The sequence below is a fragment of the Chaetodon trifascialis genome, chromosome 15, assembly GCF_039877785.1.
Source record: "Chaetodon trifascialis isolate fChaTrf1 chromosome 15, fChaTrf1.hap1, whole genome shotgun sequence".
NCBI lineage: Eukaryota > Metazoa > Chordata > Actinopteri > Chaetodontiformes > Chaetodontidae > Chaetodon > Chaetodon trifascialis.
In genome coordinates this window covers 12,341,867-12,363,449 of record NC_092070.1, presented here as the reverse complement: position 1 = coordinate 12,363,449, position 21,583 = coordinate 12,341,867, and the positions used below count along the sequence as shown (strand labels likewise).

General features: G+C 39.9%; 2 protein-coding genes across 2 annotated transcripts in view; both read right to left on the bottom strand.

The window, feature by feature from the left end:
• Nucleotides 1-21,583, bottom strand: part of LOC139343199 (uncharacterized) — a 198,360-nt gene that overhangs the window by 131,743 nt on the left and 45,034 nt on the right. The gene's annotated exons all lie outside the window — the stretch shown is intronic.
• Nucleotides 7,641-21,583, bottom strand: part of LOC139343217 (immunoglobulin gamma-1 heavy chain-like) — a 17,294-nt gene continuing 3,351 nt past the window's right edge. Inside the window, exons 3-7 of the mRNA XM_070980721.1 lie at nt 11,342-11,403; nt 9,505-9,798; nt 8,993-9,268; nt 8,534-8,837; nt 7,641-8,382 (exon numbers count right to left, since the gene is read on the bottom strand). Coding sequence (XP_070836822.1) covers nt 8,031-8,382; nt 8,534-8,837; nt 8,993-9,268; nt 9,505-9,798; nt 11,342-11,403 — 1,288 coding nt within the window. The 3' untranslated portion in view covers nt 7,641-8,030. The remainder of the gene's footprint in view (nt 8,383-8,533; nt 8,838-8,992; nt 9,269-9,504; nt 9,799-11,341; nt 11,404-21,583) is intronic.

The window sequence follows — 21,583 nt, the reverse complement described above, 5'->3', positions numbered from 1 at the left end:
TCGAACTTTGCTTGTTTGAACTGAGCCACTCTCGTGTTGTCCTGTGCGCTGTCATCTATCGACCACCCAAGTACAATAAGAACTTTATAAGTGACTTTTCTGAATTTCTGGCCGAAATTTTGCCTAAATACGACCATGTTGTTATTATTGGTGATTTTAATATTCACACCTGTTGCCCAGATGAGCCGATCTCCAGGAACTTTTTAAATGTTATTGACTCTTTTAACTTTGCGCAGTCCGTGTCTCATCCCACTCATGAACTTGGACACACACTTGACTTAGTGCTCTCCTATGGTCTGTGTGTTTCCAATTTGGACATCTGCGACGCTGTTTTCTCGGATCACATGCCAATCCTATTTGACATCCCCATTCAGCGTCCGGTTAAACTGTGCGCTCCCCTTCAACGCTGTCGCATGTTCAACTCCTCCTCTCCAGCTCAGTTCTCCTCTGCCTTTAGTTTACTTTTAGCCAGGGTAATTTTAAAGCCCCTATGTGTTCGAATACTGAGGAGCTGGCAACAAGGTTTCACTCTATTTGTTTACAAACACTTGATACCATCGCTTCCTTGAAGAGCCGGTGCACCAAACCTGCACCTGAGCCCTGGCTGAATGACGTCACTCGTGCGGCCAGGTGAGAGTGTAGGTGAGCAGAGCGCAGGTGGAAAAAGGACAGGCTGCACGTTTCTTATGGCATTTTTAAAGAAAGTCTGCTGTGCTATCAGAAGACCGTAAAAGCTGAGAAGAATAAATATTTCTCAGAAATAATTGCTTCTAATTGTAATAACCCCCGTGCTCTGTTCAAAACCATAAATACAGTCCTTGACGCTCCCAAGTCTGTTGGTTCTGATGCCTCCCCTGAAACCTGTGAAAGCTTTCTCCACTTTTTCACTGAGAAAATTGTGTCAACAAGAGCCTGTATTCCTCAGTCTTCCTATGACCCTTCGGTTCCCCTGCCGTGCACATCTGTATTTGTCCAGTTTGAGCTAGTGTCCCTCTCCATTTTGAAGGACACGGTTTATCACATGAAGCCCTCCGGTTCCCCTGCAGATGCTATGCCCCCTCGTTTGTTTAGAGAGGTTCTTGGCACTATTGGACCAAGTGTCCTTGCAATTGTCAACAGTAGTCTCTCCTCTGTTACAGTGCCTGTGATTTTTAAACATGCAGTAGTATGGCCCCTACTCAAAAAAACAGGCCTCGACCCCTCTCTCTGTTCCATCTTCAGACCTATCTCTAACCTTCCATATATCTCCAAGATTTTAGAGAAAGTGGTCTACAACCAGTTGTTGCCCTTTTTAAAAGATAATTGTATCACTGAGCTGTTCCAATCTGGGTTCAAAGCCCTCCACAGCACTTCTGAAGGTGTCAAATGATGTACTCTCTCGCCTTGAGCACTGTGTGGGCATTAAGGGTGTTGCCCTCGACTGGTTCCGATCGTACCTGACTGACAGAAGCTTCTGTGTTAAACTTGACAACACTGTGTCCTCAACAGCTCCTCTTCCATATGGGGCCCCCCAAGGCTCAATCCTTGGCCCTCTTTTATTTGCACTATACCTTCTCCCCCTCGGTTCTGTTTTCAGGAAACACAATATGTCATTTCATTTTTATGCTGATGATTGCCAGATCTACATTCCATTGCCTCAAAACAATGCAGACTCAGTCCAGCCACTCATAGACTGTCTCACCGAGACTTTCTGGCTTTCACTTAATTTTTTAAGTCTAAATGAGAACAAGACCGAAGTAATGTTATTTGGACCAAGCCGCTGCCCCCCCCCATCACTCATGTGATTGGAGTTGCTATCCAATCACATGATGGTTTCCTTTTAAAATGCCTGTGGAATCATCCAATGGTTGTTTGTGAAGTCAGCAGGCCAGCCTGAGTAGATCCGTTGGTAGCATTCATGTGCTAATTAGAGCTATTTGCACCTTCGCGAAGGCGCGATTAACCACGCCCCCCACCGACAGATGGTTCGTTTCTGACGATATTCCGAGCCAGCGAAGTTCCCCGTAAACTTAACGTAAATCGCCGAAAATCAACGAACTTTGCGGGAATTTACGGGTCGAAAATGTGGTTTTTCGTGCAGTGACACAGACACACACACACACACACACACACACACACACACACACACACACACACACACACACAAAAAAGGTCAGATTTCATTTTCAAAGTTATTAAAAATTTTCAAGTTCATCGTCTCAGAAAGAAGTCTCAGTCCGCCTCATTCTTTGTGCACGAAAGCAAGAAAATCGCCCCATACCTCATCAAAGGCCTGGGGGTTCTTCTTCAAATTGTACATTATTTTTTCGAGTGGAATATAATACGTAAGCTCATTCAACCACATATTAGAGCATGGATATGCAACACTTTTCCATTTTAATGCAATACACTTAATTGCAGCTATCAAGGCCATTTTAACAAATCTCATATTATATTCAAAACATAAGGGTAATATGGATTCATATCCCAGTAATACTAACCTTGGATTTAAAGCAAGCTCAAAACCAATCACTTTTTCAATTGTATTTTTTACAGTTTTCCAAAACTCATTCAAATGGGAGCATGACCGAAACATATGGACAAGAGACCTAATCTCTATTTTGCATCTAGGGCACAGAGCCGAGAGATTGGGATTCATTTTATCTAAACGCTGTGGTGTATAATATACTCAATGAATCCAATTAAATTGTTGCAGTCTATCACGACTATTAAATGAAAATGTCTGACTCTTACGACAAATTACTTTCCACTCTTCAGCCATAAATTCAGCACCAAGGTCTTGCTCCCATTTAAGTTTTGCCCCTACTGGACCACACATAGAAAACTTCAATAACATTTTGTACATAAATGAAACAAATTTCTTTACATCTTTACCCACTATATTAGTGTCCACTTTCAAAGGATGTAAAGACAGTAGTTTACCTCCTTGCTGAACTCAAATATAATCTCTAACCTGTAGGTGCTTAAAAAAATGCTTGGGATCCAGATGAAATTTTAACCTTAACTGTTCAATGGATAATAACACCCTCTTATCAAATAGGTCACCAAATGTCCGAATACCTTTACTATACCGTAACAAACAAGATCAATTGAAGGTTTTTAGTCTTTTTCCTAATATCTGACCAAATTTTGCACCCATGTAAAACAAAAGGGTTGCTTAAAATTCTTTTGAAGGTATGTACAAAAGGAATATATGGAAGGCTAGAAAGATTAATGTCCGCTAATTGATGTTGCTCAATTTGTAACCACGAGGGAGGGTTCTTTCTATTTGCTTGCCAGGCCCGTATGACCATTGATTGTGCCGCTAAGTAATATAAATACAAATCAGGGAGACCAAGTCCTCCCTCACATGGGCTCAAACAGAGGACTTTCAGTTTTATTCTAGCCAACTTTCCCCGCCATAGAAATTTAGTTATCGAACTATTTAAGCGCTTAAAGAAAGATTGAGGGACCTGAAAAGGAAGAGTCCTAAATAAATATAAAAACCTAGGGAGTACACTCATTTTAATACAGTTTACCCTACCTATTAATGAGATAGGCAGCGTTTTCCATCTATCTAACTCTTGCTCCACCTTCTTCAACAGTGGACCATAATTTAGAGAGAATGTCTGGTCTAGTTTATTAGATATCTGTAAGCCAAGATATGTTAGACAACAATCATTCCATGAAAAAGATATATTCAGTTTGGGCATAACTTCTGCCGATAAATTTAGAGGCATAATAATACTCTTTATGTTGTTTACCTTATAACCTGATATAAAACCATAAATCTCCAATAAATCAGCCAATGCAGGAAGAGATATCTCAGGCTTAGTTTACAAAAGCATTATATCGTCAGCATATAATGAAATGGTATGCTTGACATTTCCAACTAGTACTCCATGGATCTGTGGGTTTGATCGTATTGCAATGGCCAATGGCTAAATTACCAGAACAAAAAGAAGAGGCGAGAGGGTGCACCCTTGCCAGGTTCCTCTAGTCAAAGGAAACTGAGAAGAAATGTCAGAATTAGTGAGAATTGCTGCCTTTGGGTGTTGCTAAAGGGTTTTAATCATGGTCATAAGTCTGGGACCAAAATTCATTTTCTCAAGAACACAAGATAAAAAGCTCCATTCAACACGATCAAAGGCTTTTTCAGCATCCAAAGAGACGGGTAAAGCAGGCACTTTGATCTTTTTCGGAAAAAAAAAGAATATTGTAAAACCTTTGAATGTTATCATGAGAAGAACGGCTGATGACAAACCCAGTTTGGTCCATGGCTACCAGATCAGGTATAAGGGGAGCTAATCTATTTGCAATAATTTTAGCTAGGATTTTATAATCTGTATTTAATAGTGAAATTGGTCTATAAGAACCACAAAGATTAGCCGCCTTCCCTGGTTTAAGTAACAAAATAATTAATGCTTGTTCTAACGAATCAGGTAGTTTCGCATTATAAAGGGACTCGTTGTACATATCTACCAAGGGGCAAAGGAGCCTAGGCAAAAACGTCCTATAAAAAGCAATGGGGAATCCATCCTGCCCAGGAGCTTTGCCCCCTGGCAGACAACAGATCGCCCTTTGAACCTCCTCCTCAGTAATATCAGCTTCTAAACTTTCTTTATCCTCCTCTGATATGGCGGAGACAAATAAGGAATTTAAGAAAGTCTTAGTTGAGGCTAAATTGCTCCCTTGAGAAGTACATAGTATTCTATGAAATTCTGTAAATGCTGCATTAATTAGCTGCGGCTCCCTAGTTATCGAGCCATCTTTCAGTTGACTTGGGGAAATTATTCTATTAGCATCTTCCCTTCGAATCTGCCAGGGAAGTAGTGAACCAGACTTCTCTCCATGCTCATAATATTGGGCTTTAGTTCTTAAAAGAGCATTCTCTGCTTTATGGCTAGTAATGATGTTGTATTCTAGTCTTTTAGTGTTTAGCTGTAGTAGATATTTATCTTCCTGAGTCTCTATATGCTTTTTTTTTTTTTTCCAAAGTAGAGATAGCTGATTCTAAGGAGCTTAGTTTAGATCCATTCTTTTTACGTTTCCCAGATGTATATGAAATAGTTAGACCTCTTAAAAAGGCTTTCATGGTGTCCCAGATAATTGACAAGGAAGCAGTATGTTTATTTAGCTCTAAAAAGGTCTCAATATTTGTATTAATGAGATTAATATATTCTAGGTCATTAAGAAGGTAGTTGCTAAATCTCCACTGCTTCCTCCCTGCTGTGGTTTGTCCATGCTTAATAAGCATCACTAGCGGAGAATGATCAGAAATTACTCTAGGTAAATAATCACAAGAGGATATGAGATGTTCCTTCCCAGCATATAAATAAAATAAATCTATTCTAGAGTAACTATTGTGTTTGTGAGAGTAGAAGGAGTATTCCCGTTTATTTATGTTACGGAACTTCCAAACATCAATGAGGTTATGATAGGACAGTTCTTGTTTTAATATCTTAGCTGCAGCTAAGCCGATTAGTAGCTGATCTATCTAATGTATCCAGAGAGACTCTGCACCCTCTTGTAATGTCCCAGTCAGACAAGCAGAGACAATGAGTGAGACTCCTCAGACGTAACTGAAAGGGAGGAGTTACAGGGCCAAACTCATCGTGCAAGATCTCACAGGCTCACATCACCTCTAGGTCAACCATGTATGTTTAGCTCTGCACCAAACACAACAAACAACATCACACACAAACATATTTGTCCTGTATCTGGTCTGTCTGTACCCTGCATGTCCTGCAGTTACTGTCATATTGTTTAATGAGCTTATTTATGATAATATGTATTGTATATGTAATTAAATGTATCCTGCTTGATTGTGGTACTTCACATTTATGAAATTGCTCACACTGTCTGTGAGGAGGTGTGTCTGCTGTGTGCATGTCAGCCGCTGCACACCTGGATTCAGGCTGAGATGCAAATAAATGCAGTGAAACATGAGTCTCTTACTTCGAGGAAATTTATTTGTAGCTCTGACTGTTTCTACAAAGTTTCAGTGCTGCAGGTGTGGTCCCAGAGGTGCAGAGAGATGGGGAAGCGACTCTCGAAACATGATATGTTTAGAAATGCCAGGAAATAGAAAATGCTTCAGAGCTTAACTGATAACAGAAGTTTACGGTACGGTGACTTGATGTGGTGTTATTTCAAATGTTCTTAGATCCCTGCGTTGTGACTCACTCGACAACAGAATCATCAAAAGCATACCATTGCTCATATTTATCCTCAAAATCCTATTTATTATAAATATCATATCTAATGAAATAATGATGAAAGCAAAAATGATTAACAAAATGACCAAACATGAAAAGCAAAGATTTCAGTCAAATGCAACCCACATACAAAATATTCCTATTTCTACAACAGTATAATTTATTATTTACGTATGATGGAAAGTAAATACTACACTTCACGAACACATTTTTTCGGACACTCAAAATGTTCAAGAAAAGTAATCAAGAGCTTTCAGAAACATTATGTGAAAAAAAAAAAGAACCCACATTTATTTATTGAAACAAGAGCTCCAGATGTATATTTAATTTTTTGACATGTTCCAGAGAAATCTATTTTCAATGACTCATTGGATATGACAGCCATTAGATTTAGCAGATGTAGAACAGGTGATCAATTACGCAAATGTTTCTTTAAAAAAAGACAAAAACAAATGAAGACCTGTTGAAGTCTCTGCTGTGCATCCATCTCATCATTTATTGTCTCTTCATCTGAAACAAAAAAACATCAAACAGTTAAAAAAAAGTATGTGTTATATTCACTTGTCAAATACAGATTGTGAAACAGTGCTGAGGTTTGATGGATCAGTTTAATCTGGAGTTTCACTTAGCTGGAGATTTGACACCCAAATGATCTCTGTGTCTTAAACAGAGCAGATTTGCTGCAGGTGACTGATGTTTTGTGGCTATCATATGAACTGTTGGACTGGATGGTTGATTTGTTTGAAGAACATTTTTTTTTTTTCTGTCATGTGTGTCATTCATTAAACAGTTCATCTTTATGTACGTGTGATGGAGCATTGAAAACACACACAGCAACACATTTTCTGTGGTTGGAGACGCTCTTCACTCTGCTGCTGCTAAATGTTCATCAGCCACACATGAGATGAGAAAATAAATGGATGCATTCATTTGGTCTCCCTTATCAGGATCATGTTCTCTGCACAAAGTGGACCAACCTGGAAAAGTTGGCAGTCAGAAAATCACTAACTGTTAGATGAATATCTGCAGACAGTTTAGAGTCTTTTTTTCTTAATTCTTGTCAGTGAAGATGAGAAGAAGCTGTCGCACCCACAGAGAGACAATGCTAAGATGAGTAAATCAGTAACTGAGCTTTATTTGAGAGCTTGTAGTCTTCAGTCCTCAGAAAAGGCCTGCATGTTTACCTTGAGCAGGCTGAATATCATGCTATAGACGAGAGAGGATATGAAGAGGAATATGAAGGAGGAGGTTGTGGACCACAGACTGCTGAACTCATCCTCTTCAACGGCATCGTCTGTGCAGCTCAGAGCAAAACTCAGTTTTGACACTGGATCAACATCTAAGAAGAGGAAGGCATACGTGGTTAGATGACAGGTGTGTGTGTGTGTGTGTGTGTGTGTGTGTGTGTGTGTGTGTGTGTGTGTGTGTGTGTGTCTCGAATAGTTATATAAACTCGAAACAAGCATTATTCACTCGTGGATCACATATCGTATGTGGACGTTTCTCCAGTTCAACAGTGAACAGTACAGTGTACTACTGTGACTTTGTGCTTGCTTTTCAGCTTGTTTTAAAAATACTGAAGTCATTCATGAAGGTGTAACACAAATGTATCCATGCAACATTTATTTGAAACAGTCAGCACACTTGTCAAGCTGTTAGACACTGTGACAAAGACAGATTGAAACACAACACGATGATGAACAAAACTACACTGACATGTTGACTCTTACTTGTACAATCACAAAGACTGCTGACAGCACAGAGTGCACAGCTTCCCGTGGCAGAGACAGAACAACACATGAGCACAAAAGACCACATTTAAAGCTGAATCTACTATTTGTCACATTCAGTCGAGTTACCCTGGGCCTTAGACACTTCTCGCACTGTCATGGAGTCATTGCTGCCAGCAGGCCAGACGTTGCACTCAAACTTCAACTCCGGACTGTTCCACTTTTCCTTGGTGGTGGTGTAAACACTTGTAACTGAGTAGCCATTTTTAGTCTTCTGTGGGAGGGAGTTAATGCCGTCATTGTAGATGCCAGTCTTTTGTCCACTATATTCTGACCAGGCGATGTAGTAATCCTGCTGCACAGGACTGGAGACCAGGCACACCAGAGTGACCTCAGCTGAGTCTCCTTGCTTGATGACCTCCTCTGGGAGGACATGGACCGTCACACTGGGCTTCCTTCCATCTGAAAGAGACTCTCAGTTTACAAAGGAGGTTCATAGTTTTATGTTTGCTTTATATAGATTTCAATATAATGTATGTGAAGGGTGGCTGCCTCTCCAGACTTACAGATTGGTGTTCTACCAACCAGTCTCCATCACTCACTAACATACCTCCTGGCTGGACTGTCAGATCTTGATTGACTTCAGTCATATCGTCTCTAATGGCAGAACAGCGCACTTTGTTGAGTCTCAGCCACTCGGTGCGACTACGCGTCATTGTGCTGGTTTTGATTTTCCCTTCGGTTGATTCAGCAATGTTGTTGGTCACCTTTTGCCCATCAATTTGCCAAAAGATCTTAATTTCATTTACATCAGTCTCACTTTGTCCAGTGACGATGCACTCCAGCTTTGCCTGATTGCTGCTGAAAATGTCTTTGGGACTTGGTCGGTTCAGTGTCACTGTGATAGGAGCTACATAAAGGAGAGCAACAGAGAAAGACATTTCTTAACTTTTGGAAATTCAGCACAACAGCAAAGACTCACATTCTGTGTACTATTATGTCAATCACAGTCAACTCTGAGTTAAAGTACAGTAGTATTATGTAATGACTGTAGTGGCCATGTACCTTTAGAGGTCTTCTTTGTATATGTTTGTTCTTTGTGCGTCACCTCACATGTGTAAACAGCTTGACTGTCCCAGTCTGTTTTCTTGACTTTCAGCATACTGACAGCTGAATTTGTTAAACTGGACTCCCATGAACTGAAGTCATTTACAGAGTTTGCATCCTTTTTCCATTTGACAGACAATTCTTTCAGAAGAACATTCTCAATTGTGCACACCAGAGTCTGAGTGTCTCCGCTTGGCATTGATAGCAAAGTTACCTTTGGAGGGATTGGGGCCACTAAGTTTGAGGAAGAAAGAGAGCAAATGGAGATTTTTACATTTTAACTGACATCAGTGCATAATTATTCATTTCTGAATTTTAAGAAAAACATGTAAAATACCAGACAGATAAGGGTAAACATGACAAACAGAAATTATTACTGAATATTTTCAAAGAAAATCAAGATGAACAAGGTGACACATGCCGACTCATCGGCATAAGAGAACCATGATAGGAAGTTAAAAATCACATACTGTTTTGCACTTTCAAACTTTTCTGGCCTCCAGGGTGAGTCACAGAACAATCAAAAGACTTCCTTGAATCCCAGTCAGATTTTGATACTTGGACCAAACTGACTCCTGTATATTTGCTGTTTCGCTCTGCTGTAGGATATTGTACAGAAGTCAGACTGGTCCCACTGGCATCGGTCCACTGGAAAGTCAGACTTTTGGGGTAGAAGTCGTGTGCAAGACAACCAACAGTGATTTTATCATCAGGTCCAGATGTGCACTGAACCAAAGGGAACAGAGTTGGTGATACAGTTGTTGCTGTGAAAGAGGAAACATAAAAATATCAGTATAGGTCAGTTTAAGAGCGCAGATAATCAATAGCTTGTCTAAAAGCAAATTACAAATATTTTTAGAGAAAACAACATGCTCCTTTGTTGTCTTTATAACCATGTAATCATTATAACAATGACAGAAACAGTTGAAATGTTAAAATGCTGCTGCTGAAACATTAAACATACTTGCACTACAGTGTGTTTTTATGTTGATCAAACAGTGGCACTGGTATTTAAAACTGCACTCTTTGGTGAAATATAATGAAACAATTCTATTTTATTTTTCTCATTTCTGGCATTGATCCACTGAAATGGGCTCTTTGGGTAAAAGTCGTTCGCAAGAAAACAACATTGATTTTATCTCCAGTCTCAGAGCTGCACTGAACGGCAACAGATTAGAATAAATAATCATACAAATTATGTGACATAACCATGAAATTGGGAACTTATTCAGTAAAGGTTTGGAACTCAACTCAGTGTTATTATTTATTTATTCATGATCATTGCAACTTATTTTCTATTATGCCGCAACATTTTGGGATTAATATTAAAAATCATTAGAAATATCCAAATGCTGCCCATTTTTGGATCCCTTTGAGAAACTGAAACCTAAATTATTCAAGACTGCTTTGCACGAACAAAGCCCGGTTTATCTTAAAAAGCGTTTAAAATGGATTAGAAAGTCAATTCAATTGAAGAAGAAATAAATGTTGATTTATATAACAGATATAAATCATCCAGAAGTTAGCACACAAACAACTATGGGGGTATCGCCAATTTGTAGGACAAGTGACAAAGAAAATATTATTATTGCTATTATTATGTTCACAAAAACTAAACAGACTGGAATTGACCATATTAATAGATTGGCTTCCATCAGCATGAAAAAAACCCACTGCATTGTCAAATCAAGAGCTTCTAATTATTATGATAACTATTAATATTTGATTTAAGTTTGATGAACATTGCATTCTCCTTTTTGTTCAACAGTCAATCTAAAAACATAATAAAGTTGTTTTTTTTTCTTAGAATTACAGATCACCTGATGTGAAATGATTCCTCTAAAACTTGAATAGATGGTTAATAATAAAACCAACAGTGCTAATGAATGGAAACACATACGAATCCTGTATTTAATCACATTAACAAAATGTATATTCCTCTGTTCAGATTTGTGGTAACTTCTTCTAAAAAGGCAGGTATTGTGGAGTGCGATCAATATCCACAGTCATAAAAAATGTTTTGAAGAATAATGTGAATTAAAAGATGCTGACTCTTCCTGACCAGCAATTACAATCCAGCTGAATAAAATATGAGATTAAAACAAACTGTTTGTTTGCTAAATAAGCTCTTTTCGAACGCTTTCTAAGAAACAGCTGCGTTCAAAACATCTGTCTGCTCTGTTCACCACTTTGTTCAACATGTAAATCTAAATAAGATCACAAGTGAAACTTCTCGACCACCAATAATCACATTAAAAAAGCAAAATAAAGCAGTCACTAAAAATACAATGTTTATATGGGACTTACCTGAAGATACTGTGACTTCAGTCCCACGACCCCAGTAGTCAAAATAATCACAGTGCTGCATCTCCATTCACTGCCTGAACAAAAACCTGACGCACCAGAAAAATGTGTTAAAACCTCATGAAGTGTTTGAAATACACAGAAATCCAGGTCAGTATTAAGCCCTGGTGTGATCCTGTGACGTGTGTTTTGGACTGATTCTCAATCACTTCTTTAAATTAAGATTAACTGGAAGATAATATTTACATCTGTGCACCAACTGTGACTTTAAACTACAAATAAACAAACTTTTAATAACTAATCCACTTATTCAAAATGATAAATGCAGTTTTTACCTCATATTACAGTGAGAAATCCTTTGTCCTGTCCTTTCTTTGCGTCACAACAATGAGAGAGTGTAAGATTATTGCTCTGAGGTTTTTGTATGGATCTATATCTCAGTGCCCCCAGCCATCACAGTGATAAACACCAATACAAAAACCAAACACTGTTTGATGCACTGGAGACTCAGGGGACCTGTACTGTCAGCCGAGGGTAAGAATAAAACAAAACTTAAATTCTAATAAACAAACATATTTTATGTGACAAGTTGCTGAATCAAATATTTGCATTATCCTTCCTTTTCAATCAGTTTATCATTATTTAGCATTTATAATCCATGTTTAAATTCCATTAATACTGCATACCATGACATGCTTTATGGATATATTTAATGTGAAGAACTGAAATTAAAAATGAATCTGAGGTCATTTTTTGGACTTAAAATTTTTGACTTTTAGTACGTCGATGCCGCACCAACCCAATGAATGGTGGATACATCCTTGATTCAGACCATAATGTTAAAAGAATTTTCAATTTCAGTTTCATTTTAAAAACAACTTGTATAAAGTGGTTTTGCAGCACTGTCTGTCAGTCAGTGTCACGCTGACATCTGCTGTGGTTTGTGTACAGCTCTGAGACTTCCTGTTTCACTGTGGCTGTCGAGCACAAAAACAAACAGCAACATTTATATTCTTAATGTTTCCACAATGAAAAATTCTGTATTGCATGTCTGATCTTCATGCATGGACTTATGGAGACAAAGACATATTTCAATAATACAGACAATAAGCCCCACTGCATGAGACAGAAAAGCAGAAAAAGTTTGCAAGGGAATTGAATATTTAGTTCAATTTGATGAAATGAAACTTCAATATTCAGTCACTACTCACAGTTTTCATCACAGACAGTTAATCACACTCAGTATTGTAATGTCCTCAGTGGTGCAAAATAGAGGAAGTAGATTTTGTACGATTCTCCTGTTATTGTATCTCACTGTGTGTAGTCTCTGGCACAGTAATACACAGCAGTGTCTTCAGGCTGCACATTCTGTCCGTTTAGAGTCACTGTGTTGCTGGAAGAGTCTAAGCTGACACTGAACTTGTTCTTTAATGAATCTTTGACATCTGTGTCACGACTCATCCACTCCAGTTCTTTCCCTGCAGGGTGTCTGATCCAAGCTGTGTAGTAGCTGCTAAGAGAATAAGAGACCTGACAGGTGATGGTCAGACGTTGACCTGGCTGCACAGTCACAGAGGCTGGCTGTGTCAACTGTACACACTTCACACCTGTTGATAAAAGAAATGTTTCAGAACAAATGATCAAGTTATACTGCAAAAGAAGAACTACTGACTTTGACAAATCCAGAGAGACTCACATCCAGCTGCCAACAGCAGCAGCAAAGCTACAGAAAACATGCTTGATGTTGAAAGTGACGTGCTGTGAACTCCACTGACAGCCTGATGTCAAGTTTTTATAGCTGAGTAACAAGGAAGCTCACTGAGTTTGCATAGAATCAAACATGTGAAGCTTCAATGTTGGTCTGACTGGAGCCAATAGAAGAGTCTGTTGACTGTTGTTATATCTGCAGAGTGAAAACATGCCTGGAAATCACTTCTATTTTACGTATGATATTTGAATTTCATCTCACACTCAACTGTTAACTTTGAACATGTGCCTGTATTTACAGAAAAGAAACAGCTGTAAACTTTGCTTTTACTGTAAACTATTAATGCCTAAATGTGATTATTGACAACAATTCAATATTAAAACATGATGACAACATGAGCATTTATTTACTCGGTTATTTGCTCACTTCCTGTACTTCCATCCTGTATTTGCTGCAGACAGAAATACAGTGACAGCAGCCAGGATCATGTGAGTAGTCTGAAAACATCAGTCTGATGCTGCTGGTTTGCACAAAAGACTTTCAGTGTCTTCAGTGTTTGCAGACTCTAGAGGAGCAGCTCCTTCAGGCTTCCTGATGTTCATCTTGAGATCTACTTCCTGTCTGCTCAGATCAGCTGACACTGACAGATGCAGTTGGACTCCCTGCTGATGGTAAACACCTCATAGTCAAACTTGACTGTTCAAAATGTGCTGAATCAAGTTAACACATGACTGGGAAAAGGGTGGAAAAGGTTCAACTATCACAATATCCAGTGTACATGAGCAGCAGGAGTATTAAGCTTCAGTTCAGTCCAGAGTTCAAGTGTCAGTCACTTCAGATCAATGAGAACAGCAGATCTGAGTGTCTCCTTTCAGCAACAGAGGAGAGAGAAACTTGACACTGACTGCCCTCTAGTGATTTTATACAAGAAACTGCAACATTATTTTTCACTCTCATATTATGACTCGGGCTGCACGGTGGCGCAGCAGGTAGTGCGCGTGCCTAACAGCAAGAAGGTTGCCGGTTCAATCCCCGGGTCAGGCGGGGCCTTTCTGTGTGAAGTTTGCATGTTCTTCCCGTGCATGCGTGGGTTCTCTCCGGGTACTCCGGCTTCCTCCCACAGACCAAAAACATGCTCATTAGCTTAATTGATGACTCTAAATTGTCCGTAGGTGTGAGTGTGAGTGTGAGTGTGAATGGTTGTTTGTCCTTACATGTGGCCCAGCAATCGGCTGGCGACCGGTTCAGGGTGTACCCCGCCTCTCGCCCATTGTAGCTGGGATAGGCTTCAGCCCCCCGCAACCCCAAAAGGGATAGGCGGTATAGATAATGGATGGATATTATGACTCACTTCAGATTCCACATCAACTTTGGCCCCTTTGTCAACAAGTGATCTTTGTTGTGTTTTTACTGTGTTTCATGTTTAGTCAATTTTTTTTTCCACAGAAACAGGTTTCAGGAATTTATTTGATTATTAAGAAAATATATGGTTTCTAAATATAGAACATAGAATATCACAACAATAAATATGAAAATGTTAGAATGAAAAATACAATATAAATACTGTTATAATAATATTTAATAAGAGGCTCCACAAGCCTGAAAGATGAGTACTGTAGGTTTTTGTACAGCTGCTCAACCAACTCCAGTCACTGTGAGTCTCGAGCACAATAATAAACAGCAGAATCTTCAGTCTTCAGACTGTTCATCTGCAGATACAGCTGCTGTCTGCTGTCGTCTCTGGAGATGGTAAACCGGCCTTTCACTGACTCAGAGTAGTCAGTGCTGCCACCCCCAGTAGTAGTGATTCTACAAACCCACTCCAGTCCTTTTCCAGGAGCCTGTCTGATCCAGTGCATATAGTAGCGGCTGAATGTGAATCCAGAGGCTGTACAGGTCAATCTGTGAGATTCTCCAGGCCTTTTAACCACTGCTTCAGATTGTGTCAGAGTCTGACCATCAACACCTGTCAAGACGAATAAAAACATCAAGTGAAATAAGCTGATGACACAAATAAAAGCTATATTAGATTCAGATCAGTGAAGATCTTCACCTGCCCAGCAGAGAGTTAAAAGCAGCAGTCCTGTCCTATAGTCCATCATGTTAAACTGTGTGTCCACTGTTGTCTGTCCTCCTCTCTGCAGTCAGATAAGTAGAGGTGGAAGACATGTGAGTTTTGCATTGACTCCTCCTCACAGTGTGGAACTGGATTTGACTTGGATCTCAGTTACTGTTTGATGAAACTGCAGAATGAATGTTTACTGTACATCAATCATTTGTCCAAGAGTCCCTCTGACATGTTTCAGCACAATTTGTGCCACAGGTTGACAAACACATTATTCAAGAAGGTCGTGCTTCATTGTTACTACAGTCTGCATCATGTGATGACTTTGACAACAATGTGCTCATCAGTCAGACCATTTTCAGGACATCAGGAGAAAGAAAACCCTGTTGTTGGTCCTGAGAAAAAATAACCCCCTTTACAAACCCACCGACAATGCTACAAAATATGTAAAGAAACATCAACTTTTAGAATGATTTTCTTACTTTTGTTCACCATTATTACACAATAATTATTACATTTGTTTAGCATAAGAATATTCACGAACATGTTTTCAACACTGTATTATATTCCCACTGAATAATGAACTTTTCAACAAACTGTTGACAGACAAGAACAGAACAAAAGAAATCAAACCTCTCTCAATTGTGTGCATGTTCACTATGACATTTGTTTAGCATAAGAATATTATTAACTAACATGTTTTGCTTTTTTTTCTTAACTTTCCTCCAATTTTCTGAGGCCCCCTAGCGCCCCCCAGGGGGCCCCGGCCCCCACTTTGAAAACCACTGGTCTAGATTTCTGGCTGTAGATTTTCTCTTGGTTGCAAGTTTGCTTCCTCGGTGTTCATGACCAAAGATGATGACTTCTGTCTTGTCTGAGTTCAGCTGCAGAAAGTTACAAATCATCAAGTGAAACTGCCAACTGCCAACATTGTCCAGTTTAAAGGACAAGTACATTTGCACATTGTCAGTGTAGCAGTGATAGGCAATGAGGGGCTTTTGTTCAGGTCTGCTGATGGTTTGTGTTATTGTGGCTCTCTGGCACAGTAATACACAGCAGTGTCTTCAGGCTGCACATTCTGTCTGTTCAGAGTCACTGTGTTGCTGGAGGAGTCTACTGTAAGTCAATACTGAACTTGTTTTTCAGTGAATCTTTGTAGAATGAAGCTCCAGTATATTTGTCTCCAATCCACTCCAGTCCTTTCCCTGCAGGCTGTCTGATCCAAGCTGTGTAGTAGTCGCTAACAGAATAAGAGACCTGACAGGTGATGGTCAGACGTTGACCTGGCTGCACAGTCACAGAGGCTGGCTGTGTCAACTGTTCACACTTCACACCTGTGGAGGAAAACATGTTAAATATTGAATCAGTGTCATAGCAGTGAACAGTGGGTGTGCTGTGATCAGACTGTCAGTGTCTCTGCCTCAGTGAGACTCACAGGATCCAGCAGCAGCAGCGCAGCAGAGAACATGGTTGATGTTGAAGGTGATCTGATGGAGCTTCTCTTCTTCTGCTGCAACTGACAGCATGATATCAAATCTTTACAGCAGACAAAATTATAGCAGACAAAATCTGACAAAATTGAGATTGGATCTATTGTCATTTACAGTCAGATCAGCAGAAAATTTACTTTTCCTGTTTCTGAGGGCTGAGAGCAGAACCTTCACCCACAACATCTGCCAACATCTTAAAGATTCCTGCATTTGTAAATTCTAGCAGCTTGGCAGCTTAGCCAAGACTTCCACCTGTAGGTTCTCTCAGCATCCTGCAGGACTGACATGTACCTGCAGACTCTGGCAGATAACTGCAGATTAAACTTCCACCTCCAGCCTCTTCCAACAACTTGCATCTGCTGATTCTTGGAGACATGAGAAACCGAAGCCTCTACATTCAGCCTCTGCCAGCTACCTGCACTGTTGCCTCCACCTGCAGATTTATAAAGACAGATGCAGCAGAAGCCACCACCTTCAGCCTCTGCCACTAGCCTTGACTACCCATAACCCAATCCTCCATCCACAGCCTCTGCCAGCAACTTCCTGTTAAAGCCTCCACCTGCAGAGGTGTGGATTTTATTTGTGAACTGATGAAACAGTTTGACTAAATAAAACTGTCAAATTTTAGGCTGTGCAGTGACTACAAGTATTTAATAAAATCAGAGGAGAGAAACTGCATACAGTATGTACAGCTGTGTTGAACAAACAGCAGCACTGACGTCTCTGTGATTATAGTTAGTGACACGTGATCAACATTATTGATGGTGAAATCAAACTTGTTAAAAACTCTGTCTTAATTGCATGAAAAGTTGCAGGCTTTTTTATGGCCAGATATGAAAGTCTCCTTATCATGAGAGAGGAGAGAGAAATGTGACTGACTGTCATTTAGTGTTTAGAAAAGGAACTGCAACATTATTTTACACTCCCGTGTTGTGACTGACTTTAGAGGCCAAACAATGTAAACATTAATGTGGCTGAAATATGTACATGTAGTGTATCTTTATTCATATCTGGACAATGATTTCAGCAGAATCTTCAATCTTCAGACTGTTCATCTGCAGAGACACCTGCTGTCTGCTGTCGTCTCTGGAGATGGTAAACCGGCCTTTCACTGACACTTACTGAGTAGTAAGTGGTGCTGCCACTGCCTATGAAAGCGATCCACTCCGTCCTTTTCCAGGAGCCTGTCCAATCCAATTCATCCAGTAGTCACTGAATGTGAATCCAGAGGCTGTACAGGTCAATCTGTGAGATTCTCCAGGCCTTTTAACCACTGCTTCAGATTGTGTCAGAGTCTGACCATCAACACCTGTCAAGAGGAATAAAAACATCAAGTGAAATAAATTGATGACACAAATAAAAGCTATATTAGATTCAGATCAGTGTAGATCCTCACCTGCCCAGCAGAGAGTTAAAAGCAGCAGTCCTGTCCTATAGTCCATCATGTTAAACTGTGTGTCCACTGTTCTCTGTCCTCCTCTCTGCAGTCAGATAAGTAGAGGTGGAAGATTGGATTATGTGACTGTAAAATACACCAATCAGGCATAACATTCTGACCACTGACAGGTGAAGTGAATAACACTCACTATCTCTTCATCATGGCACCTGCTAGTGGGTGGTATATATTAGGCATCAAGAGAACATTTTGTCCTCAAAGTTGATGTGCTAGAAGCAGGAAAATGAAAACTGAGGATTTGAGCAAGTTTGACAAGGGCCAGTTGTGATGGCTAGACAACTGGGTCAGAGCATCTCCACAACTGCAGCTCTTGTAGTAATAAACATTCAGCAAACAGCAGAAGACACGGCGACACATAATAATAACATCTACTGAGCCTTGCATGTTTCAGGGATGTTCATGTTGAGGTTGACCATGTTGGTTTCCTCAGATGTTCTTTGCTCAATGGACCTGACGATAGCTTTAGTTGTATTAGAAACAGACTCATGGTGAACTACACAGCTGTACACCATGTTGTTCTTTTGCCACTGCTCACGACTGAGCAATAACTGGCCATAAACAGAATACTGTAGGACCCACTACGGGGTCTACGGGGTTTGTGGTGTGGGTCTCATAGTTTGAGTCTGCTTCCTCATCATCAACAAGCCAAGAAACAAAAATGTCCTGAGGGAAGAAGTCTTTCACATAGCAAGTCAGGGTCACTGTTTCTTTTCTAGTATGTTCTACTGGAGGCAGCATAAACACTGAAGGACGCTGAGTCTGTCCTCCTGAAAGCATGAGAGAACAATTAGGCCTCCTGCCCTGCTACAAAATATACCCATAACATGTTTGATGACATGACAAGAGGAATTACACACAAGCTTTTCTTACCAATATTCCTCTTGTAGAGTTTGTTAAATGACTCCATCCAGTCTGAATGTTCAACAGTGCAGTAGCGCTTTATCTCATGGCTCCATTCGTTATACGAGATGTCAAGCGAAAGGCTGAATGTTTTTTTATTTTCTTTAACGGGGTTCATTGAAGAATCAATCATTTCGTTTCCATGTTCATCCTCCCACCAAATCTTCCCGAGAGATGGCTTGTTCACCTGGACTCGACATACTAGCTTTCCTTTTTTTATTAACAACATGTCCTCCAGTGTGGGGCCAGTGATCGTTATTTCCACACCTGCTTCAGTGCAGCCGCCACCTGTTGAGTGAGGAATTCATGGACAGAAAACCCCTAAAAATTGAGTTGAAATTCAATTTGCAAACAATTTTGAAAGAAAAAGTGGCAATTTACTCACATGGACTTGGGATTTTAAAGGTCACAGATGAATTCACAAACGTTGGAATGTTGTTTTCACCTGTCCCCTTAAACTGACATGTAAATGTCGTACCCGCCTGACTCCACTCAATGAAAGGCACCGTGAGAAAACTCGCTGCACTGTACAGTGTAGTTGCATTCTCATCCATTCTTTCCTTCGAAATCTTTGGTAAAGCAGGAGAAGGAAGCCTCATTTTCCTTATCAAAGGAGGTCAACACCGTAAGAGTTGGCAACTCACAGTGCACCGCTGAAAAACAAACACCCACAAATATAGAGCAGACACATATATGTATGTTTCTATGCATATATGTTTATGTATACTGTATGTCTTACTTGGCTTAATGTAATCAGCCTGGCCATTTCCCAGCTGGATGAGTCACGGCACATTGGAAAGGCTCCCTTGCTTCCCAGTCCTCTCTCCTCACTTGGATTTGACTGATCCCCTTTTCAAAGTTGCCTTTCTGTACCGGAGGAAACTGAATGAAGTCTGTCAAGGTCTCACCATCTTTGCTCCATGTGTAGGCCACTGAGGAGGGGGTGAAGCCGGTGGCAAGACAGCCAAGAGTGACCATGTCTCCAAACCCAGAACCACACTGTATCAGAGGAAACACATCTGGTGCAGTTGAAGTGGCTGAGAGAGGAAAAACAAACATGTCATAAAATAAATATACATCTAAAAATTCAACATGAGGCAATCGTCTCCTTAAAATGGAAGGAAAAGTCAATGCAATTGATCAATAGTGTAACAAAGCACCATATTGAAGGTATTACTTTTTAATACTTTGAATTTGGAGATTTCAAGTGTTTTCTATACACGGCTCATTTATTTTCTGTTATTTTTTTGCACAAACCTCCCTCGACCGGTGCCTACAACTTCCCAGAGGTCAAGCAAAAGTGCCATTAAACAGAAAGCTGTGGCTTATGACTGTGGCTCAAGGGCTGGAGCTGGCAGGAGGTTAGCAGTCAGTGAGTCTGATGGCTGGGCAGCTGGGATTGAAGGAGAACGAACTGATAGCTTCTCCAGCCTTGCTTTTTTGTTTCAAATATTTTTATTGTGAAGAGTGACATCATGATACATGGCAGACAGAAAAACATTTTCTCTTCCTTTTTATCACAGACAGTGTGAACAACAGTGAGGAGGACTACTCATCATATGTTTTTTTGAAATAAAAAAATGATCCTCACATTATAAAGTGGAAACAGAACATAAACAACCCTCAACCCTTCCCTGGAGTGTTACCTAATGTTACGCACATTGTAGTTCATATACAGGATCTGAATTAGTTTAGCCTTTCAAATAGGAGATTAAGAGATGCCAAATCTAATCAACTTCCCTGAGTTTGTCTCTCAGAAAAAATCTAATTCTTTCTACATGCAGAGTTTCTGTTAACTCAGTGAGCCAGTGTTTGACAGTGGGCACTTCTTTCTTCTTCCAAAAAAGAAGAATAAGCTTTTTAGCAGTGAGAAGTCCATGAGATAATAGGCATTGTTGAGCTACCTGTAGTCTCCTTGTGCCTACCGATACTCCTAAAGTGATTAATACCGGATCTGGTTCTAACCCCACCCCCAGCATCTTTGAGAATGCTCTAAATATCCCTGACCAGAAGTTATGCAGGTTGGGACACAAAACATAGCTGTGCAATAAATTTGCATCTGGTGAGCCACATTTATCATATTGAGATGAAATTTCTGGAAATATTTTGTGTAATTTTGTCTTTGAATAACGCAATCTATGCAAAACTTTAAATTGTATTAAACAGTGTTGTGTGTTAACTGAGCAAGTGTGTATATATTCCAAGCTTTTATCCCAGATATCGTCTGATAACTGCTCACCTAGTTCTGCTTCCCATTCTGCTTTAATTGTGTTAGTTGCAGTTGGGACTATACTATGGAGTGTATTGTACAGGCAAGAGATTATACTTTTAGACCATGCAGAATATTTTAGACAGCTATCCAGTTTGTCTGGCCCCGCAACCTCAAAGCAGGGAAGATGTGTTCTCACATAACTCCTAACCTGCAGGTATTTAAAGAAGTCACACTGTGGGAGAGCATATTTTTCCTTGAGCTGTTGAAAGGATGCAAACACTCCTTTTAGGTATAGGTCGCCAATACAACTAATTCCCAAATCCTTCCACACAAGAAAGGAGCCATCTAAGTAAGAAGGAGCAAATGAGGGATTTGCTATTATGGGTAATAGAAAAGACACATTTCTAAGCTCAA